Source organism: Oncorhynchus mykiss, chromosome 17, assembly GCF_057628025.1.
Source record: "Oncorhynchus mykiss isolate SJ-2025 chromosome 17, ASM5762802v1, whole genome shotgun sequence".
Classification (NCBI taxonomy): Eukaryota; Metazoa; Chordata; class Actinopteri; order Salmoniformes; family Salmonidae; genus Oncorhynchus; species Oncorhynchus mykiss.
The window spans coordinates 14,444,589-14,469,377 of NC_143038.1; the positions used below are offsets into that span (position 1 = coordinate 14,444,589).

The 24,789-nt window shown below is 41.4% G+C and overlaps 1 protein-coding gene across 2 annotated transcripts in view; it reads right to left on the bottom strand.

Moving 5' to 3' along the window:
• Nucleotides 1–361: 361 nt before the first annotated feature.
• spast (spastin) overlaps nt 362–24,789 on the bottom strand; it is a 28,091-nt gene continuing 3,663 nt past the window's right edge. The window contains exons 2-17 of one of the 2 annotated variants that reach the window (XM_021568214.3): nt 23,683–23,766; nt 21,710–21,793; nt 17,121–17,204; nt 15,166–15,356; nt 14,709–14,848; nt 14,326–14,419; nt 10,739–10,813; nt 10,031–10,102; nt 9,710–9,785; nt 9,191–9,282; nt 7,306–7,385; nt 5,448–5,490; nt 5,256–5,335; nt 3,218–3,288; nt 3,076–3,116; nt 362–939 (exon numbers count right to left, since the gene is read on the bottom strand). In XM_021568214.3, coding sequence (XP_021423889.2) covers nt 814–939; nt 3,076–3,116; nt 3,218–3,288; nt 5,256–5,335; nt 5,448–5,490; nt 7,306–7,385; nt 9,191–9,282; nt 9,710–9,785; nt 10,031–10,102; nt 10,739–10,813; nt 14,326–14,419; nt 14,709–14,848; nt 15,166–15,356; nt 17,121–17,204; nt 21,710–21,793; nt 23,683–23,766 — 1,433 coding nt within the window. In that variant the 3' untranslated portion in view covers nt 362–813. The remainder of the gene's footprint in view (nt 940–3,075; nt 3,117–3,217; nt 3,289–5,255; nt 5,336–5,447; nt 5,491–7,305; nt 7,386–9,190; nt 9,283–9,709; nt 9,786–10,030; nt 10,103–10,738; nt 10,814–14,325; nt 14,420–14,708; nt 14,849–15,165; nt 15,357–17,120; nt 17,205–21,709; nt 21,794–23,682; nt 23,767–24,789) is intronic. The other variant, XM_021568216.3, reaches the window with a different exon arrangement.

Below are 24,789 nucleotides of genomic sequence, written 5' to 3' on the forward strand. Positions count from 1 at the left end.
GCATCATGTCTGGAGGAAACCTGGCACCAGACTGGAGTGAAGGTTCACCTTCCAACAGGACAAAGACCCTAAGAACACAGCCAAGACAACGCAGGAGTGGCTTCGGGACAAGTCTCTGAATGTCCTCGAGTGGCCGAGTCAGAGCCTGGACTTGAACCCGATCGAACATCTCTGGAGACCTGAAAATAGCTGTGCAGTGACGCTCCCCATCCAACATGACAGAGCTTGAGAGGATCTGCAGAGAAGAATTGGAGAAACTAACCCAAATACAGGTGTACCAAGCTTGTAGCGTCATACCAAAGAAGACACATGGCTGTAATCGCTGCCAAAGGTGCTTCAACAAAGGGTCTGAATACTTATGTAAATGTTATATTTTTACTTTATTTTTATAAATTAGCAAACATTTCTAAAAACATGTTTTACTTTGTCATCATGGGGTATTGTGTTTAGATTGACGAGGGAATAATAAAATTAAAAAGCTGTACCGCAACAAAAGGTGGAAAAAGTCAAGGGGTCTGAATACTTTCCGAATGCATTGTATATATGTGCCTTATCTCAAGGTACCGTTTTTATGAATCATTTCAAATTGAAGGACATTTATATGTATTTATTTATAAAATCACTGACTATAATAGTTTGGAAGACAACAGCCGTATCATAACACACAATAAATAGTTTATTCGAACAGTCCTATGACCTTAGAGTTGAAAACAATAATGAAAAAAAAAATCTCTGTTTAAAACACTTTTCAATCCACTGCCTCAATGAAGGTTCAGGGTTAGGACAGAGGCTACATGTGTGTCCCCTCTTGTCTCATGCACCCGTGGTGTCCCCATAGTCCTTGTTCCAGCGCACATACAGGTCCAGCGTCTGTGGTCCGACACTCTTTTTGATCTTCTTCAGTGACTCCACAAAATCAGAGAACCTGATATTCCTCACCTGCACAAAGGCACAGAACAATACAGTGATGAAGAGGGCAACAACAGCAGGGTGGTTCATTCATTCACAGCAAACAGAGGAAAACAGACAAACTGTGAGGGAACACCTGTCCAATGAGAAGCGTTCGTTTTCTGTAGAAAAAAGTTTTGCAACCATTAAGAAAAAAAAAAAAAAAGTCACCTTTATTTTACCAGGCTGTCAATTAAGAACAAACTCTTATTTACAATGATGGCCTGGCAAGAGGCAAAAGGCCTCCTGTGGGGGAGGGGGCGGGAATAAAAAAAACCCCAGTAAGATGGACAACACAAATGGAAGATACGAGGTTGGGACGATTTATAAAAACTGGCAGGGTTTATAAAATGTATATATTTTAACTTTGTGAATGCTGCATGTTGTGAATGCTAAAAAATAATTGAGCTTGCCTGTTGCAATGGAACCAAGAGGTCCTGCATTTGCTACAAATGTCTAAAAAAAATGTTTTTTTGCTTTGTCATTATGAGGCATTGTGTGTAGATTGAGGGGAAAAAACGATAGAATCCATTTTAGAATAAGGCTGTAACGTAACAAAATGTGAATGAATTGTATATAAGAATGCAGTTCATGGAGTACAGCTCAGCTTCAACACCATAGTGCCCTACAAGTATATCAATTTTATTTATATTTTTTATTTAACTAGGCAAGTCAGTTAACCTCTCTGGGCACGGAACCCGGTAGCGGGCTGAAATTCCACAACATACGGTGATCGCTACATAAAAGTCATATTAAACATTCATGAAAATACAAGTGTCTCACATGTTTCGAAAGCCTAGAATCTTGCTAATCCAACTGCATTGTCAGATTTAAGAAAGGATTTACTACGAAATAATACGATGCAATTATCTGAGGATAGAGCACCATAAAAAAACAACTATTTCAACCAGCACAGGCGTAACATAATCACAAACTGCATTAAAATAAATTGTTTACCTTTGACGATCTTCATCTGTTTGTGTAACAATGAGCATTGGAATTGCAATGAATGATCTTTTGTTTGATAAAATCCGTTTTTATAGCCTAACACGATGTCTGAGTGTTCCCCTGGCTATCCGTTTTTATAGCCTAACACGATGTCTGAGTGTTCCCCTGGCTATCTGTTTAAAAAAATATATTTACACTTCTCCTTTTGATACTTAAGTATATTTTAGAAATTACATTTATGTTTGATACGTAAGTGCTGTTTATTTAAATCCCAAAAGTTTAAAAATTTAATTAAAGTAGTATTTTACTGGGTGACTTTCACTTGAGTCATTTTCTATTATGTTATCTTTACTTTTACTCAAGTATGACAACTGGGTACTTTTTTCACCATTGAGTGCGCACTGAATGCTAATGCGCAGGTGTTATCGGCTCTGTAAAACAGATAACAGCAACCACGAAACGGCATATGCGAACCGTTAGCAGTTACGTTTAAAACAACGGTCGGCCATCTTAGACGCTGTCTCCAGTTCAAATTGTATCCTGATGTTGACAGCAGATGAGAGTTATATTCAAAATATAGCTAACTTAGCAAGCTAACATACATTTATAGAAAACAAGTTATAATTAACTGGCTAGCTAGCTAGCTAGCTAACTAACTATTGTTAGCAGTGTTTTCAATGGTGGCAAGCACAGCTAGCGAACCAGCTAGCAAACAATGGAACAAAAGTATAATTTCAGATTCGAAAACTAGTCCAACAGGCTCTGCATTTCAGGAATCACAATCGTAAGTACCCCTGGTGCATTGATCAATTATTTAGCCATTTACAGTGCCTTGCGAAAGTATTCGGCCCCCTTGAACTTTGCGACCTTTTGCCACATTTCAGGCTTCAAACATAAAGATATAAAACTGTATTTTTTTGTGAAGAATCAACAACAAGTGGGACTCTTTGTGCTGGAGTAGAGAGATGCCGTTTTGTTTTTACAAGTGTGCGTCTGCCTGCCCGTGTTTCATAGCGTATCATGCTACAAAACAGGTCGCAGAAGGAGACAATGCTCGCAAATGGGTTTTGAATTTTGGAATATTGATGGCAGTTTGGATACAAGTGGTTGATTGGTCGAAGTGTTTTTTTTATTTATTCAGCCTTAGTGTGATGTATACAGTGAATAGTGTAAACGTACCTCGTTTGCGGCCATGTTCCTGACTTGTTCTGGACGCAACTCTGAGAATTGAAAGAGATTGCATTAGGAGACAATTAGACACGTTTTTAAAGAGACCAATTGCTGTATCGATTCAAAGGTTTGAATGAATTGGGCTGCTTACCTCGGATGGGACCGAGGGACGCATCTTTGGCCAGCGAGGTCAGGTCACTGCCAGAGTAGCCTTCTGTCATTCTGCAAGGATTACACATACACCAAGTATTTCCATTATACCACAATATCTTTATCTACATCTCTTAGATCTCTATACAGACAGTTCCAAAATTATTGTCATCATTGATAAAGATGAGCAAAAACAACTAAAATTAATACACATACTGAGCTATATTGTAGGCTCCAGTTGTTATTTATTTATTTATTTATTTTATACTAATACAATTGCTTAGATAAATAGATTTTGTTTAACAAGTAATATACACATATATTATTTAAGACAGGTATCAAAATGATTGGCAACCCTAACTATTAATTCTAATCTGCATTTACATTCTACTTTTTTAAATTAATCAAATTTTAAGGAACTATATTCTGGGTTCCTGTTTCACTGGGGTATAACAAGGAGGTAACACGCATGTAAAATCCCTTTGTCATCCATCACCATGGGAAAATTCACAAACAAAAAAGCGACAAATGGTAGTTGAACATCATAAAATCAGGCAATGGGTACAAAAGAACAGCAAAAAAAAACTTTTAGGGTATCAATTAAGACGTTTCAAACCACTGGAACAGCAGTAAACTTGCCTGGTATTGGACAAAAGTGCATCTTGTCCCCACACACAGTAAGGAAGATAGTTCAGGAGGCAAAGAATATTCAAGGGCCAAAGTTGGAAAATTACAGAACTTAGTCACATCTTAGGGTCACCAAGTCTCCAAATCTACAATTAGACGCCAATAGGCTCTTTGGAAGGGTTGCCAGAAAGAATAGCCTTTATTGAGAGCAACCAAATAATATAAACTCCTGGAGTTTGCTAAAGGGCATTGGCACTGGGATTGGAAACTGTTTCTATGGTGTCGACAATATGCATTGCGATTATCACTATTCTACATGTATTGCAATTCAATACTGGAACTTTATTGCGATTCCATGGTCCAAACATATTGCTCACAACATGGCTGCTGCAGAGTGACATGAGAAAACAAATTTTGATCAGTCATAGAAATAAGTGATGAAAACAAATTGGCTCCCTATTTTAAAAGAAGATGGAGAACAAGCTGTGAAGGAAAAATACTGGACTTTTGGTGCAGTTACAGCCAACTAGCACAAACATGTTGCGATATTGTCAAAAAGAATATCCTGATAAGTAACTATCGACCCCCCCCATCAATAATACCTATGGTAAAATATGGTGGGGGATCTTGGGATGTTATGGGCCTGTTGTACTTCCACTGGTCCTGGGTTCCTTGCTAAGGTCAACGGCATCATGAACTGTAGCAACTACCAGGACATTTAAAAAAAAATCTGGTTGCCTATGCCAGGAGGCTGAAACTTGCCGTAAGTGGATATTCCACCAAGACTATAACCCCAAGCAATAACCTCAAGCACACATCAGAGTCCACAATGAAATGGTTAATTGACCAGAAAAATATATTTTGCAATGGCCATCTCAGTCTCCGAACTGAGAACCCCATTGAAAACCTGTGGTTTGAATTGAAGGGGGCAGTCCATAAGCGCAGACCAAAGGATATCAAGGATCTGGAAAGATTCTGTATGTGTTCTCCAATCTCGTAAAACATTTGAGAAAATAATATAGAATATAGTTTTGCTCATCTTCATCAAGGTTTCCAATCATTTTAGACGTGACTGTATATATATATATATATATATATATATATATATATATATATATATCTCAATGCCTATCACTATCTCTTTATCTGTATGTGATTATGAAAGCACAAAGAGATAGCAAACATTTAAAATATACCATTATGTCTCTATTCTTCTTTATATATCTATTGGTATCTCTTTATTTATCCATCATTTTGAAAGGATTACAGAGAACAAAACATTCTATATTATAAAGATAGATGGATATCATGATCTATTGCTATATCTTTAGCTCTATCAACTACCTATTGTACAAAGTTCATTCAAACCATGGTAAAGGATATCTAAAAGTACAGTTTCCAAGTCAGTTTACCTGGCAAGCTGGGACAGTTCTTTCTGTGTGAGAGGATTCCCGTGCTTCCCTAAAAGGTTCTTGACCAGTTTTAGCCGGGTCTATACACAACACACAATTGTATACATTTTTGCTGGGAAATTGCATGAGGAATATGATGTGTTTACTGTATGGCTACAATTGTAAATGGAATTAATAGGTTTCTTAACATACGTCTTCTGTTGGTAAAGCCACGTACACCCGTTTTGCAAATCGCCTGTGAATAGAAACAGTTTGAGAATGTGTTACCATTGGGTAAACCTTGAAGACTTGAAGGACAATTGCACCACTTTATAACCAGTTATTATGCTGCTAGGATACACAGAGTGTACAAAACATTAGGAACATCGGCTCTTTCCATGACATAGACTGCCCAGGTGAAACCTTTGATCCCTTATTGATGTCACTTGTTAAATCCACTTAAATCCGTGTAGATGAAGGGGAGGAGACAGATTAAAGGAGGATGTTTAAGCCTCGAGACAATTGAGACATGGATTGTGTATGTGTGCCATTCAGAGGATGAATGGGAAAGACAAAATATGTAAGTGCCTTTGAATGGAGTATGGTAGTAAGTGGTTTGACTGTGTCAAGAACTGCAACGCTGCTGAGTTTTTCACACTCAACAGTTTCCTGTGTGTATTAAGAATGGTCCACCATCCAAAGGACATTAAGTCAACTTGACACAACTGTGGCATTGGAGTCAACATGGGCCAGCATCCCTGTGGAACGCTTTCGACACCTTGTAGAGTCCATGCCCCGATGAATTCAGGCTGTTCTGAGGGCAAAAGGGTGTGTAACTTAGACCAAAGGATGTTTTGTACACTCGGTGTATATGAACTACTGTACAATTTGATACACAATGTCGCTTTATAGATTTTGTTAGTCATACTGCACGATTCCTAGTTGGTCATTTTTTAAGCTTCTGCATTGCTCTCGTTTACAGTATACTCAAATCACATTTTATTTGTCAAATGTACCGAAATCAACAGGTGTAAACCTAACCGTGAAATGCTTACTTACAAGCCCTAAACCAACAATGCAGATTTTTTTCAAAAGTAAGAAAATATGAAAAGGTATGAAGGTAAACAATTCCCAAGGTGCATTTCATCTCCCATGATGCAATGCTCTTCCCAGTCTGCTGTTAGCTTAGCTGGCTAGCAATTCTAGATGAAGCTTATGTCATAAGCCCTTTGGCTCGCATGAGTATCATCCTGAATATAGGTTAATGTCATTGTCACCACCAACCAATCAAGCATTACACTCAAAAATGATTCACATTTAGATGCTAACGAATGCTAACCATAAGTTACCGTATCTGATGGTTAGCTAGCATACTAGCTAACCCAACTTCAACATCGGAAATAGTGATTCCAACAATAACAGTCAAGTTTAATCTTAGCAACCGTCTTAAACAAATGTCCAACCAACATGTAGGCCTGTTAGAACAACATGACAGTATGACAGTAAGTTGAGATCCAGAGTGAGTTCCTAAAAATATATACTATATAAAAATGTATTGGCCGCCAGTTGCCCATTTCTGTATTAGACGAAGATAACCAGAGCAACATATAGCAGGGAGTTCCAATAAGACCAGGAAACTACAGACATGTTATATAGATAGCTGAAAATAACTGCTCATCATTTATTTTATTAGTCATCTGAAGGATCCTGCTAGAAAACATCACAGAGAAGCAATTTCAAGTTTTGCTCATCACTAAACAGTCAATAGCCATGAAATCATAAAAGTACACTAAAACTGTGTGTATGACATCACTAAATACTTCATAATAACAAACCAAATGTTAAATGTGGCGAAGTTGCCCTTTAACAGTGCTACCTTGTGGCAGAGATGCCTCACTCAAAAGTAAACCTGGGTTGTGTTCATTAGGCCTACAAAAACTTATGAAACAGGTAGGTAGGTACTACCTAAACAATTTGCATGTCTTCCATTGCAATAGCCTGTGTCCTACTGAATACAACCCTGGCTTATTAAAACAAACTGGACATCCCCAGCCACACTGGCCTACAGTACCTAAGAACAGCCTCGTCCAGCTCCTGAGGCCTGTTGGTGGCTCCCATCACCAACACCCGTTCATCCCCACCAGATTGCACCTAAACACACACCCAAATAAATATTATTGGCAGCTACACAGTTGCCTATGGAAAGTATTCAGACCTCTTGACTTTTCCACATTTTGTTACATTACAGCCTTATTCTAAAATTGATTAAATAGTTTTATCCCCAATACCCCATAATGACAACAACAACAAAAAATGAAATAAAATTAAATATCACTATCAAGTATTCAGACCATATACTCAGTACTTTGTTGAAGCACCTTTGGCAGCGATTTCAGCATCAAGTCTTCGTGGGTATGATGCTACAAGCTTAGCACACCTGTACTTGGGGAGTTTCTCCCATTCTTCTCTGCAGATCCTCTCAAGCTCTGTCAGGATGGATGGGGAGCGTCTTTGCACAGCTATTTTCTGGTCTATCCAGAGATGTTCGATTGGGTTCATGGCTCTGGCTGGGGCACTCAAGGACATTCAGAGACTTGTCCTAAAGTCACTCCTGCGTTGTCTAGGCTGTGTGCCTAGGGTTATTGTCCTGTTAGAAGGTGAACCTTCGCCCCAGGTCCTGAGTGCTCTGGAGCAGGTTTTCATCAAGGATCTCTTTGTACTTTGCTCAGTTCATCTTTGCCTCGATCCTGACTAGTCTCCCGGTCCCTGCCGCTGAAAAACATCCCCACAGCCTGATGCTGCCACCCCCATGCTTCACCGTAGGGATGGTGCCATGTTTCCTCCAGACATTCAGGCCAAAGAGTTCAATATTGGTTTCATCAGACTAAAGCATCTTGTTCCTCATGGTCTCAGAGTCTTTAGGTGCCTTTTGGCAAACGCCAAGCGGGCTGTCATGTGCCTTTTACAGAGGAGTGGCTTCTGTCTGGCCACACTACCACAAAGGCCTTTTTGGTGGAGTGCTGCAGAGATGGCTGTCCTTCTGATAGTTTCTCCCATCTCCCCAGAGGAACTCTAGACCTCTCTAGTGACCTCTCTGACCAAGGCCCTTCTCCCCCAATTTCTCAGTTTGGCCGGGGCGGCCAGCTCTAGGAAGAGTTGGCCGCCCGGTGGTTCCAAACTTCTTCCATTTAAGAATGATGGAGGCCACTGTGTTCGTGGGGACCTTCAATGCTGCAGAAATGTTTTGGTACCCTTCCCCAGAGCTGTGCCTCAACACAATCCTGTCTCGGAGCATTGACAAACAATTCCTTTGACCTCATGGCCTGCTTTTTTCTCTGACATGCACTAACAACTGTGGGACCTTATATAGACAGTTGTGTGCCTTTCCAAATAATGTCCAATCAATTGAATTTACCACAGGTGGACTCTAACTGACTAGGTTTCCCCCTTTCCCTTTATCAAGTTATAGAAACATCAAGGATGATCAATGAAAACAGGATGCACCTAAGCTCAATTTCGAGTCTCATAGCAAAGGGTTCGAATACCTCTGTAAATAAGGTATTGTGTGTAGATTGCTGAGGAATTTGTTTTATTTATTCTAAAATGGTTTAAGGCTGAAACGTAACAAAATGTGGAAAAAGTCAAGGGGTCTGAATACTTTCCGAAGACACGGCATCTCTTGGACAGATTTAATGTGGAAGAGGCCAAATAATTATGCAGGATATGGACAAGACAAAAAAAAAATCTAAGTTCATTGGGCGCATACACAGTTTAGCAGATGTTATAGCGAGTGCAGCGAAATGCTTAAACAGACATGACCGGATGCAGGATGTGGCCATAACAGACAGAAATCCTCCAGGGACAAACATTGCACACACGCTCATAAGTGACAAAAATGAACACTGGAACATGGACGCGTGCATGCGCAGAAACACACACACGGGAGACCTCCTTACCCCGTCAAATTCAATCAAGAACTCTGTCTTCAGTCGTCTGCTGGCATCATGCTCTCCCTCTCTCCTTTCACAGAGTAGACTGTCGATCTCATCTGTGTGGGGGTAAGTAACAGTAGTCACAATCTGGATGGAAGGGTTCCATTATATTTTTTTATATATATTGTTTTAACCTTTATTTAACTAGGCAAGTCAGTTAAGAACAAATTCTTATTTTCAATGGCGGCCTAGGAACAGTGGGTTAACTGCCTGTTCAGGGGCAGAACGACAGATTTGTACCTTGTCAGCTTGGGGGTTTGAACTTGCAACCTTCCAACGCTCTAACCACTAGGCTACCCTGCCGCCCCAGTATTCTATGCATAGTCGCACTCTCCGTTTCCATCAGTTATTAAATAGCAAAGTCTTGCCAATATCTGTGCTTATTATTAGATTCCAGGTAATGAAACATCATTATCGTTACGTGCTTTCTTGACCAGTTCATTGCAGTTATGTATTCTTCTATCCAACTAAGTCAAACGTTACCTATGAAGATGATCGAGGGTTGCAGTTCTCTGGCGACGGCAAACAGAGCTCGCACCAGCTTCTCTCCCTCCCCCACCTACAGGGAAAGACCAAAAGAATAGCGAGTGAACTCTGAATAGTGAGTTTACTCTTTTTCTACAAGGGTCTACTTGAAATGACTGATATGTTATTTTTTTTAACTACAAAAAAAAAAAAACTCAGTTGAATGCACTGACTAAGTTGCATTGGATAAGAGCATCTGCGAAGTAACTAACGTGCAAAGACATGTAAAATGTAACAAATGAAAGTGTAAAGAGATCTTTACGCTAATAACGTACTCACATATTTCGAGGTCAAGCTGGCTGCACTTATGTTGAAGAATGTGGCGTTGGACTCCATGGCCACTGCTTTAGCCTATCAGTTTTTTAAAAAACGAGCTCAAATGTAAAATGCAGAACATTATACTTATTTTTTTATATTTGGAAATAAATGCTCTATAATCCTTAAATTCATTTGTTTTCTTCGGTTCACTTTGTTTTAAATTTGATAACAGCGTATCCATATTCCTGCTCTATAGAATCACCTTTTGTTTTAATGCAGGTCAGACACATTTTGGGAGATGCTAAAACTACATTCATGATGGATAAGGCAATTTTGTATGAAAGAAAAACACAACATCAATTCCCTGGGATTTTGCCTATCAGTCATAGTACTCAGTAGTCACTGTCAAAGTACCACCATGTAAAATAAATAAATATGTACTTACACATTTAGGCCTATTCTACTCTTGGACAAAGCATCTTGCAGTTAGAGGATTTCAAAACCAGCTAATCCAGTGAAAGGACTCGATCCACTGTCTATATTCTAAGTATTATATTAGTCTTGTATTATAAAGATTTTGCAAATGTATCATTTTGTGCGTTTTCTATGACAATGGTTAAGCTATTTCATGGTCACTCGTGGTCTTTGTGAGCCCAACCAAGACCCACTCTACTAATCATTTCTCATTGGGTCTCTTGCCAGTACCAAATGTTACTGCACCACACTCACCAGCATCGTCTTTCCGTTGCCAGGAGGACCGAAGAGCAGAAGGCCTCGTGCTGGAGCCCTCAAGCCTGTAAACAACTTGAAAAAGCAACATCTACTCAGCACTTGTTTCATAGTCCTGAAGTTCAAAATTACAGAGCAATACATAGCCTATTTAACATTTACTATATTTGGTATTTTATTGGGATCCCCAATAGCTGTTGCAAAAGCAGAAGCTACTCTTCCTGGGGTCCACACAAACATGAAACATAATACAGAACATCAATATACAAAACAGCTCAAGGACAGAACTGCATACATTTTGAAACCAGATTTGCTGTTTATTTGACCAATAAATTATGGAAGTTCCATGCAATAAAGGGCTCTATATAATACTGTACACTTTCTTGAATTTGTTCTGGATTTGGGGAAAAGACCCCTGGTGGCATAAATGTGTGTCAGAGCTGTGTGTAAGTTGACTATGCAAACAATTTGGGATTTTCAACACATTAAATGTTTCTTATAAAAAGAAGAAGTGATGCAGTCAGTCTCTCCTCAACTCTTAGCGAAGAGAGACTGGCATGCATAGTATTTATATCAGCCCTCTGATTACAATGAAGAGCAGAAGGTGCCACACATGGACACACATGCTGTGTTTAATGCCAAGACGCATGAAAGCTGTGATTGAAAATCAGGGTTATTCCACCAAATATTGGTGGACTCTTCCTTAGTTAAAACATTAGTATTGTGTTGTTTAAAAATGAATATTAACTTATTTTCTTTGCATTATTCAAGGTCTGTCAACACTGCATCTTTTTTGTTATTTTGACCAGTTGTCATTTTCTGCAAATAAATGCTTTGGGAGAAATGTTGTCAGTAGTTTATAGAATAAAACAAAAAATGTAATTTACCCAAACACATAAATAGTACATTTTGCAGTGGTCTCTTAATTTTTTCAAGGGCTGTAATATAGCTCTGAATCTACGATATGGCAGAGGTTGAAAAGCCATAACACATACGTTTTTTTCAACAGGTTATGACCAATAATATCAAAGGCTGCACTGAAATCTAACAGTACAGCTCCCACAATCTTCTTATTCTCAATTTCTTTCAACCAATCGTCATTTGTGTCAGTGCAGTACATGTTGAGTGCCCTTCTCTATAAGCATGCTGAAAGTCTGTTGTTAATTTGTTTAGAGAAATACATAGTGTAAAGTGGGTAAAACAGTACGTAAACATTACTAAAATGACCAGTGTTCAATGACTATGTACATACAGTAGGACAGCAGTCACTAAGGAGCAGAGCAGAGTACTAGGTGGTAGCCGGCTAGAACAGTGGCTAAGGTTCAGAGCAGGGTACTGGGCAGAAGCCAGCTAGTGGTGACTGTTTAACAGTCTGATGGCCTGGAGATAGAAGCTGTTTTTCAGTCTCTCTGCCCCAGCTTTGATACACCTGTACGGTCTCCGGCTTTCTAGATGGTAGTGAGGTGAACAGGCTGTGGCTCGGGTGGCTGAGGTCCTTGATCTTTTTGGCCTTTCTGTGACACCAGGTGCTGTAGATGTCCTGGAGGCCAGGCAGCAGGGCCCCGGTGATGCATTGGGCTCATCGCACCACCCTCTGGAGAGCCCAGTGGATGGTGCAATTGCCGTACCAGGCAGTGATACAGCCCGACAAGATGCTCTCAATGGTCCATCTCTAGAAGTTTGTGAGGACCCTAGGGGCCAAGACGAATTAGCGCTGTTGCGCATTCTTCACCACGCCGTCTGTGTGAAGGGACCATTTCAGGTTGTCAGTGATGCTGCATACTGCCTCTCTCCACTGCGACCCCATCAATATTTCCTGGCACCACTCTGCCAGGGCTCTCACCTCATAGTTGTTGGTAATCAGGCATACCACTGTTGTCGTAACATGACTGAACATGGTGTTAATCGCCCGCGAATCGTTTAAGAATGGCTCGCGACATGGTCTATGAATGTAAAATACGGCCTCGCCAAAGGAGGTGCATCCAGCTGCAGCGCCAATGTGCAATAGACGAAAAAACGTAGCACCAGTAATATGATCACAACGTTTGTAGTAATGGTGCAACCAAAAGCTTTTTTCTCAATGGCACATGGAAACAGTAGTACAGCGAAGCCTAACCATTACAACAATTATTAGCTGCCTGATTATTTTTCTAGGTGCACCGTTGCGCCAAAATAAAGAAAATCCCAGTTGAACAGCAAAATAGGCTCTCCTATAAAGCTTGAACACATTTACTCGTATCCACGCACCCTCCCCCTTATTCATTATGATTGAAAAGGCGAAACCGATCCTAGATCAGCACTCATACTCGGAGACACTTCGTGTTGACGAGGACAAGGCTGGAGATCACTCTGTCATGCTGATTGAGTTCGAATAACAGACTGGAAGCTTCAAAAGGAGGGTGGTGCTTGGAATCATTGTTCTTCCTCTATCAACCATGGTTACCTGCAAGGAAACATGTGTCATCATCATTGCGTCACAGGCAAGGATATTGCTGCCAGTAAGGTTGCACCTAAATCAATAATTTATCGGATATTCAAGAAGAGCGGTGCAATTGTTGTGAAGAAGGCTTCAGGGTGCCCAAGAAAGTGCAGCAAGCGACCGTCTCCTAAAATTGATTCAGCTGCAGGATCGCGACACCACCAGTACAGAGCTTGCTCAGGAATGACAGCAGGCAGGTGTGAGTGCATCTGCACGCACAGTGAGGCGAAGACTTTTGGAGGATGGCCTGGTGTCAAGAAGAGCAGCAAAGAAGCCACTTCTCTCCAGGAAAAACATCAGGGACAAACTGATATTCTGCTAAATGTACAGGGACTGATGAGGACTGGGGTAAAGTCACTTTCTCTGATGAATCCCCTTTCCGATTGTTTGGGGCATCTGGAAAAAAGCTTGTCCGGAGAAGACAATGTGAGCACTATCATCAGTCCTGTGTCATGCCAACAGTAAAGCATCCTGAGACCATTCATGTGTGGGGTTGCTTCTCAGCCAAAAGAACCTAAAAACACAGCCATGAATAAAGATGGTACCAATACATAATCTGAGAGCAACTTCTCCCAACCATCCAGGAACAGTTTGGTGACAAACAATGCCTTTTCCAGCATGATGGAGCATAGGTGATAACTAAGTGGCTTGGGGAACAAAACATTGATATCTTGGGTCCATGGCCAGGAAACTCCCCAGACCTTAATCCCATTGAGAAATTGTGGTCAATTCGGGTGGACAAACAAAAACCCACAAATTCCGACAAACTCAAAGCAATGATTATGCAAGAATTGGCTGCCATCAGTCAGGATGTGGCCCAGAGGTTAATTGACAGCATGCCAGGGCGGATTGCAGAGGTCTTGAAAAAGAAGGGTCAACAATGCTAATATTGACTCTTTGCATCAACTTCATGTAATTGTCAATAAAAGCATTTGACACTTATGAAATGCTTGTAATTATACTTCAGTATTCCATAGTAACATCTGACAAAAATATCTAAACACACTGAAGCAGCAAACCTTGTGGAAATGAATATGTGTCATTCTCAAAACTTTTGGCCATGACTGTACACATGGTCCAGTGAGTTGCTGTTCCTCTCTAATCTCACCTCTGGTCTTAGTGCAGGCAGGATGACTATTTCCTGTAGGGCCTGCTTAGCCAGCTCCTGGCCAGCAACGTCCTCAAACCTCACAGATGAGCCACTGGAACACACACACACGAGACTGGTCTGAATGCTGATTCCCATACAGAAATATAGACATACTCAACTCTGCTTGGGTTGGGTTGTGTTAATTCAACAGCAAAGACAGACTGAAACAGGCAGGCTGGATCAAAACATTATAAAAAAAGTGTTACATCTTTGCGCCCTACTGAACATCACCCACATCAAGCAGTCAACGTCTATTGCGTTCCAAACTGAGGCACCTTGCAAAGCACATGCTTTATGTCCAGTCAATAATACACAAGACGCTCCAAATCATTGTCTCTCACCTGTCTATGATCTCGCTGAGGATGAGGTTGGCAAGCTTGCTGTCCACATTCTTCAAGTTCTTCATATCCCTCTTCTTCAGTGGGGACATGGATGTGGAAGTGGTGGTGGGTTTACAGTTTTGCCGGTTGCCCGTTTTACTCTATAACAAAAAAAAACATAACTTCAGATTTGGTTACGATTTTCAACAAGCTAATCTCTTGTGATGATGATTGGAAATTCTCCTCTTTTCTTAGGTTTGTCAATTTTGTCTTCCCTTCAATAAAAATGGATATAAACTGGAGATGTTCTTTTAGTATCATGTTCTTCTTTATAGTCCATGGCTATAGTGCTAGTCTAGAATCAGTTATTCATTTTAGATCATAATGAATAAGATTACATGGAGAGGGAGGAATTGATCCTAGATCAGCATTCCTACTCGATGTGGAGTTAGTTGAGGAAAGACGATCTGGGTCTCACCTTGTTTCTGTTGGACTGGGGGACCAGTCTGTGCTGTGTGTGACTGCTGGAGGGCCCAATGAAGCTGGGGGAGCGCTGGAGGCCCCCGTGGCCTGTCGGCAAGGTTTTTTTTGGCGTATGCTTTGGTCGTGGGAGGGAGTGACTGGAGTGAGTAGTCAGGGAGTCCCTCTTTTTGGGTACGGCTCCACTTACTGCCAAGAGCAAGGAGACTGTTAGATATATTAGCGATTTATTTATCAGCATGGTAGGTTAGGACATTTAATTAAGCTATGCGTGAGATAATGTCCCATCAATGGAGGCCTGATTTAGTCTAAGACTGCGTGAAAGACGAAATAAGAAGAAATAAGAAAAAACAGGAAAAGTCAGGAAAAGTAGGATATTGGTTTGGAGGTAGATCAATTTCAATGATGTAAACTCAGCATAAAAAGAAATGTCCTCACGGTCAACTGCGTTTATTTTCTGCAAACTTAACATGTGTAAATATTTGTAATAACATAAGATTCAACAACTGAGACATAAATTGAACAAGTTGCACATACATGTGACTAACAGAAATGGAATAATGTGTCCCTGAACAAAGGGGGGATCAAAATCAAAAGTAACAGTCAGTATCTGGTGTGACCACCAGCTGCATTAAGAACTGCAGTGCATCTCCTCCTCATGGACTGCACCAGATTTGCCAGTTCTTGCGGTGAGATGTTACCCAACTCTTCCACCAAGGCACCTGCAAGTTCCCAGACATTTCTGGGGGGGGAATGGCCCTAGCCCTCACCCTCCGATCCAACAGGTCCCAGACGTGCTCAATGGGATTAAGATCCGGGCTCTTCGTTTGCCATGGCAGAACACTGACATTCCTGTCTTGCAGGAAATCACGCACAGAACGAGCAGTACGGCTGGTGGCATTGTCATGCTGGAGGGTCATGACAGGATGAGCCTGCAGGAAGGGTACCACATGAGGGAGGAGGTTGTCTTCCCTGTAACGCACAGCGTTGAGATTGCCTGCAATGACAACAAGCTCAGTCCGATGATGCTGTGACACACCGCCCCAGACCATGAAAGACCAAATCGATCCCGCTCCAGAGTACAGGCCTGGGTGTGATGCTCATTCCTTCGACGATAAACGCAAATCCGACCATCACCCCTGGTGAGACTCGTCAGTGAAGAGCACTTTTTGCCAGTCCTGTCTGGTCCAGCGGGTTTGTGCCCATAGGCAACGTTATTGCCGGTGATGTCTGGTGAGGACCTGCCTCTCTCAGCCTATTGCGGACAGTCTGAGCACTGATGGATGGATTGTGTGTTCCTGGTGTAACTCGGGCAGTTGTTTTTGCCATCTTGTACCTGTCCCGCAGGTGTGATGTTCGGATGTACCGATCCTGTGCAGGTGTTGATACACATGGTCTGCCACTGTGAGGACGATCATCTGTCCGTCCTGTCTCCCTGTAGCGCTGTCTTAGGCTTCTCACAGTATGGACATTGCAATTTATTGCCCAGGCCACATCTGCAGTCCTCATGCCTCCTTGCAGCATGCCTAAGGCACGTTCACGCAGAAGAGCTGGGACCCTGGGTATCTTTCTTTTGGTGCTTTTCCAAAGTCTGTAGAAAGGCCTCTTTAGTGTCCTAAGTTTTCATAACTGTGTCCTTAATTGCCTACCGTCTGTAAGCTGTTAGTGTCTTAATGACCATTCCACAGGTGCGTGTTCATTAGTTGTTTATGGTTCATTGAAAAAGCATGGGAAAGTGTTTAAACCCTTTACAATGAAGATATTTAGATTTTTATGAATTATCTTTGAAAGACAGGGTCTTGAAAAAGGGACATCTCTTTTTTTGCTGAGTTCATGAAGAGAATAAAGGCAGAAAAACTGGAAATCCTGAATAATCAGGAACAATGACACCCTTGAAAACACTCATAAAAAAACAGTCATGACACCCGAAAGCAGATTCCCGGTAGCACCCACCTGAGTGTAGATAACCGTTATGGTATGACTGGTTTGAGCTCTCTGCATAGATGTCTCTCTGAGCTGGCCCTGAACGCAGCTTTTCTACACAACAGGAATGACAATAACAAAAACCAAATGAAATTGGGAAAGGGAATAGGAGAATCGGAGAAGGGAGGGAAAGGGAGAAGAAAAGGAAATTATATTTGAAATAAACAAATAAAATACGCCAAGATTCTTTTAATGGGGGACGAACAGCAATGTTTTGGGATGGTGCCTAAGTTAAGTTGTCATGCCACATCCAAGAATGAGGCATATGGGGTAGGGCTGAGAGGATTGTCAACATTTCAGTGTCGAGGCAGCAAAGCCAAACATAACAGCCATTTCCAACCAGGACGAATCAAACAACAAGAGTATGGTCGTGTTCATTAGGAAAATGTTTTAAATGTTCTGCAACGCAAAAGGAAAATTAGCATTTCTTATTGGACAAGTCTAGGTTTGTTATGTTAGGTTTTGTGCCGAATGAACATGATTCAGGATAATGTTGTAGCCAGCTGTGGAATGACGAGAAGCTTCTGAAACAGCTTTGGGGGACCGCTGAGTGGATTTTTACCATAGTTTACAAATTCTATAACTTAAAGAATTAAAACATGTTTTGGGGTGTCCATTACAGGTTTAATAAAAAGGCACTGGAGTATTTAGGGCCTAATCCCTTTTTGTGCATAAAGTACATTGGAGTTTGGAAGTCATGTGATGTCAATACAAAAAGTATGTATGTATGTGAATTTACACTGTGTACAAAACATTAGGAACACCTTCTTAATATTGAGTTGCATCCCCTTTTGCCCTCAGAACAGCCTGAATTCGTCAGGGCATGGACTACAAGGTGTAAAAAGCATACCGCAGGGATTCTGGCCCATGTTGACTCCAATGCTTCCCACAGCTGTGTCAAGTTGGCTGGATGTCCCCTGGTTGGTGGACACTTCTTTTCGCCCCCTTTTTCTCCCCAATTTTGTGGCATCCAATTGGTAGTTACAGTCTTGTCTCATTGCCACAACTCCCGTACGGACTCGGGAGAGGCGAAGGTCGAGACCCGTGCATCCTCCGAAACACAACCCAACCAAGCCGCACTAATTCTTGACACAATGCACACTGAACCCGGAAGCCAGCCGCACCAATGTGTCGGAGGAAACACTGTACACCTGGCAACTGTGTCAGCGTGCACTGCATCTGGCCCGCCACAGGAGTCGCTAGTGCGCGATGGGACAAGCACATCCCTGCCGGCCAAACCCTCCCCTAACCCGGACAGCGCTGGGCCAATTGTTTCGCCGCCCCATGGGTCTCCTGGCTGTGGCCGGCTGCGACAGAGCCCGGACTCAAACCCAGAATCTCTAGTGGCACAGCCTTAGACCATTCTCAATGCACACGGGAAACTGTTGAGCGTGGAAAACACTGCAGCGTGGCAGTTCTTGACACACTTACACCAGTGCGCCTGGCCCCTACTACCATACCGTGTTCAAAGACACTTAAATATTTTGTCTTGCTCTTTCACCCTCTGAACGGCACACATACACAATCCATGTTTCTCTGAAAAGAATCCTTCTTTAACCTGTCTTCTCCCTTCATCTATACTGACTGAAGTAGATTTAACAGATGACATCAATAGGGGATCATAGCATTCACTGGATTCCCCTGGTCAGTCTATGTCATGGAAATGTTTTGCACACTCAGTGTATACAGGCTTTACATGTTTTTTCTCCAAGAGATACAACAGCAATTGTATTTGAATTCCATAATTTTTTATTTGTATTTGGATATTTAATTTCACTTAAATCATTTTGAATTTGTAATCAACAAATTGAATGAATAATTTCATTTGGCTTTAAAATTATATTTCAATTTAATTGAATATTCAAATTCAATATTTATGCATTCAGTTTCAATGTGGTAAATATTGCATTCATTGTCTTGTGTACGGAGTTAAACTATAATTTCAAGTTGATCAAAGTTTCATATATTCAACGTCTCAGATGCATTCAGATTCAAAAATAATATTTAGCCCTCTAAATTCTGATTCAAAACCAGAGACAGCATCATGGTACTTTGCCAGCCAGGAATGGTACAGGAGAACAGACAGAATCAAACACTCTCTGTGGTAAATAGAAGCTTCTGGTGGTTTCTAAAGCCAATGTGGCATGTTAGGCTCCTGAGTGGCGCAGTGGTACTGCATCTCACTGCAAGAGTCGTCACTGTTTTCCCTGGTTCGAATCCAGGCTGCATAGAGCGGCGCACAATTGGCCCAGCGTTGTCCAGGGTTTGGACGGAGTAAGCTGTCATTGTAAATAAGAATTTGTTCTTAACTGACTTGCCTAGTTAAATAAAAGGTCAAATAAATGTTTATTTTCTTCCTATGAATTTTGCTCTAGCTTTTGGACTGTAAGATATTTTCTTCTGGATGTCATTTTGGAGTCAATTGAATTGTAAATAATAATAGAATATGTTTCTAAACATATCTATATTAATGTGGATGCTACCGTGAATAATGATGAGCGAGAAAGTTAGAGGCATAAATATCGTACCGCCCCCAATAATGCTAACCTCACATGTTATTGTAATGGTGAGAGGTTATCATGCCTTAGGGGTATGATATTTGTGCCTCTAACTTTCTCACTCATCAATATTCATGATTCATTCAGGATTATCTGTAATCATGGTAGCATCCTTATTAATGTAGAAGTGTGATGTGACAACGGTGGTGGGCCTGATCACCAACAATGAGACAGCTTTTAGGGAGGTGGTCAGAGACCTGGCAGTGTGGTGCTAGGACAACAACCTCTCCCTCAATGTGGGCAAAACAAAGACGTTTATCGTGGACTACAGGAAACAGAGGGTCAAACACGCCACCATTCACATCGACGAGGCTGTAGCGGAGCGGGTCGTGAGCTGCAAGTTTCTCAGTGTACACATCGCTAAGGACCTATCATGGTCCAAACACACCAACACAGTTGTGAAAAGGGCACGACAACACCTCTTCCCCATCAGGAGGCTGAAAAGATTTGTCATGGACCCTCAGATCCTCAAATAGAGGGCATCTTGATTGGCTGCATCGGCATCCGACGGCAAGGCGCAGAGAGGGTAGTACGTACAGCCCAGTACTTCACTGGGGTCAAACTCCCTGCCACCCAGGACCTCTATACCAGGCGGTGTCAAAGGAAGGCCCTAAAAATTGTCAAAGACTCCAGCCACCCAAGTCATAGACTGTTCTCTCTGCTACCGCACAACAAGTGGTACCAGAACGCTAAATCTGGGACCAAAAGGCTCCTGAACAGCTTCTACACCCCAATGCCATAAGACTGCTAAATAGTTAAGCAAATAGCTACCCAGAATATCTTCATTGATCCTTTTTGCACTAACTATTTTTCACTCTATGCACACACACTGGACTCTAACCACACACTCACACATATGGTACTTACACGACAACACACACACACTGGACTCTAACCACACACTCACACATATAGTACTGACACTGACACGACAACACACACACACTGGACTCTAACCACACACTCACACATATAGTACTGACACTGACACGACAACACACACACACTGGACTCTAACCACACACTCTCACTATTTTTCACTCTATGCACACACACTGGACTCTAACCACACACTCACACATATGGTACTTACACTGACACGACAACACACACACACTGGACTCTAACCACACACTCACACATATAGTACTGACACTGACACGACAACACACACACACTGGACTCTAACCACACACTCACACATATAGTACTTACACTGACACGACAACACACACACACTGGACTCTAACCACACACTCACACATATAGTACTTACACTGACACGACAACACACAAACATAACACGTACACACTCGCCAAACACACACACACACACACGCTACAGTCTTATCTATCCTGTTGCCTAGTCACTTTACCCCTACCTATATGTACATGCAGTATCTACTTCAATTTCCTCGTACCCCTGCACATCCACTTGGAACTGGTATCCCGTGTATATAGCCAAACTATCATTGCGTATTTATTCCCCATTGTACTATTTTCATTTTTTTGTATTCTGCATTGTTGGGAAGGGCCTGTAAGTAAGCATTTCAATGTTAGTCTACACCTGTTTACAAAGCAAGTGATGATTTGATTTCAATATTGAATTTGAATATTCAATTAAATTGACATTTTAAAACTGAATGCACTATTCATTTATTTCAGTTTCAAATCCTGAAAATACAAGTTCAATTTATGAATTAAATTATTTAATTTGTGCATTACAAATTCATAAATATTACATTCAAATTCAATATCGTTAAACAAATTCAAAATCATGGAATTCAAATACAATCTCTGTTGGCACTGAAATCAGTCCATATAAAGCTAACAGACATACTGTATCTAAGCTAGCATGAAAAGCAACAAATGTCACACAATCAAACAATGTCCTGCCACGCATTCAATATGAATGCAGCCGTTCAGAAGCTGCCATGCGGTATCAAGGTGCACAAGGAAGGCAAGATATTTAAAAAATGTGTCCAAATGTTTGATTCTCACCTAAAAGCTCCAGGCGATCCTTTGCCATGATCAGATTGGTGATCATCTTGGCCTGTAGACGTTTATCACGTTCATATTTCTCGCCTGGAAGAGAAGAGAGAATAAAAAAACAAATCTATTAGTAAAATAGCCGTTTTACACTCCTGTATATGTTTTTTTTTGCTGTAGCAGAGTTCTCCAACTCTGCTTAGAGCTACTGGGTATGCAGGTTTTTGTTCCAGGCCAGCAGCTACACACTAGGTGATTACAATAATCAGCTGAGCATGGTCTTCAAATCAGGACCACGGTTAGCTGAACCATGTGTGTTAACGATAGGCTAAATTAAAACCCTGCATATCACTAGCTCTCCGGGACCAGAGATGGTAAGGAAATCTGCACTACACAGTCGTGGCCAAAAGTTTTGAGAATGACACAAATATTAATTTCCACAAATATTAATTTCCTGCTTCAGTGTCTTTAGATATTTTTGTCAGATGTTACTATGGAATACTGAAGTATAATTACAAGCATTTCATAAGTGTCAAAGGCTTTTATTGACAATTACATGAAGTTGATGCAAAGAGTCAATATTTGCAGATGCACTTCTTTTTAAAGACCTCTGCAATCCGCCCTGGCATGCTGTCAATTAACTTCTGAGCAGCCCATTATTGCATAATCAATGCTTGGAGTTTGTCAGAATTTGTGGGTTTTTGTTTGCCCACCCGCCTCTTGAAGATTGACCACAAGTTCTCAATGGGATTAAGGTCTGGGGAGTTTCCTGGCCATGGACCCAAAATATCGATGTTTTGTTCCCCGAGCCACTTAGTTGCCTTATGGCAAGGTGCTCCATCATGCTGGAAAAGGCATTGTTCGTCACCAAACTGTTCCTGGATGGTTGGGAGAAGTTGCTCTCGGAGGATGTGGTGGTACCATTATTTATTCATGGCTGTGTTCTTAGGCAAAATTGTGAGTGAGCCCACTCTCTTGGCTGAGAAGCAACCCCACACATGAATGGTCTCAGGATGCTTTACTGTTGGCATGACACAGGACTGATGATAGCGCTCACTTTGTCTTCTCCGGTCAAGCTTTTTTCCAGATGCCCCAAACAATCGGAAAGGGTATTCATCAGAGAAAATGGCTTTACCCCAGTCCTCAGCAGTCCAATCCCTGTACCTTTTGCAGAATATCAGTCTGTCCCTGATGTTTTTCCTGGCGAGAAGTGGCTTCTTTGCTACCCTCCTTGACACCAGACCATCCTCCAAAAGTCTTCACCTCACTGTGCATGCAGATGCACTCACACCTGCCTGCTGCCATTTCTGAGCAAGCTCTGTGCTGGTGGTACCCCGATCCCGCATCTGAATCAACGTTAGGAGACGGTTCTGGCGCTTGCTGGACTTTCTTGGGCGCCCTGAAGCCTTCTTCCAACAATTGAACCGCTCTCCTTGAAGTTCTTGATGATCCGATAAATGGTTGATTTAGGTGCAATCTTATTGGCAGCAATATCCTTGCCTGTGAAGCCCTTTTTGTGCAAAGCAATGATGACGGCACATGTTTCCTTGCAGGTAACCATGGTTGACAGAGGAAGAACAATGATTCCAAGCACCACCCTCATTTTGAAGCTTCCAGCCTGTTATTCAAACTCAATCAGCATGACAGAGTGATCTCCAGCCTTGTCCTTGTCAACACTCACACCTGTGTTAACGAGAGAATCACTGACATGGCGTCAACTGGTCCTTTTGTGGCAGGGCTGAAATGCAGTGGACATTTCTTGGGGGGGATTAAGTTCATTTGCATGGCAAAGTGGGACTTTACAATTAATTGCAATTCATCTGATCACTCTTCATAACATTCTGGAGTATATGCAAATTGCCATCATACAAACTGAGGCTGCAGACTTTGTGAAAATTAATATTTGTGTCATTCTCAAAACTGTTGGCCACGACTATAGGCCCTTGGAAATACTAAATACAGCAAAGTATGCACAGTCAACTCACCGTTTTCAGCTACCTCGATCGCGATGCCCCTCTCGAGCTCTGCGATTCCGCGTTTGTACCACTGGACTGCCTGTTCCTTGTGCACTAGTAACACACAAACCACAAGGTCGGGACAGTCAGACAGGCACAGAAAAAAAGCATTTTGAGGTTAGAGTACATACAAAATCATTGCTCACAGTCAAATAAGAGCTGATGTAAAAGGATGAGATATTTAATAATTTTGCAGTAGGGTAAGCATCCTTTAGTCTACAATACATATTTTCCATGCATTAGGCCTACATATTTTACATGCATTAGGCATACATGTTTTACATGCATTAGGCCTACATGTTTTAGCCTACATATTTTACATGCTTTAGGACTACATGTTTTAGCCTACATATTTTACATGCATTAGGCCTACATGTTTTAGCCTACATGTTTTACATGCTTTAGGATTACATGTTTTAGCCTACATATTTTACATGCATTAAGCCTACATGTTTTAGCCTACATATTTTACATGCATTAGGCCTACATACTTTACATGCTTTAGGACTACATGTTTTAGCCTACATATTTTACATGCATTAGGCCTACATATTTTTACATGCTTTAGGCCTACATGTTTTAGCCTACATATTTTACATGCATTAAGCCTACATGTTTTAGCCTACATATTTTACACGCTTTGTGTTGCCTAAAGGTATAGCATCTCAAGAGGCATTGGAAGAATAGCAAAAACAAACATTTGGCATGGCATGACAGACAGTCAATCATGACCTCAAACCAAAAGTACAGAGACTCATGGATCAAACCATAATGACGTGAACTATAATGTATCATTTCACATGACTGACCCAGACTCTTAAACCCCTCTGGCGTGGAGCAGTGTCAAGTCATAAGACTGATTTTCATAGTGGTAGGAATATACAGCATATCCTCCCTCTCCTTATGAGTGATTCTGAGTATTATTGAGACCGGGGCTCCCTAGTCCCAAAGGCAGGCAGACAGGCCCTAAAATTATATTGGGTTCAGCCGAGTTGTGGTCATTTGGCACTAAACTGAAAAACAGGGAGGAATTGTCGAATAAGAATCACTGATTTCAGTTCAGTTTTTCCGTTGCAT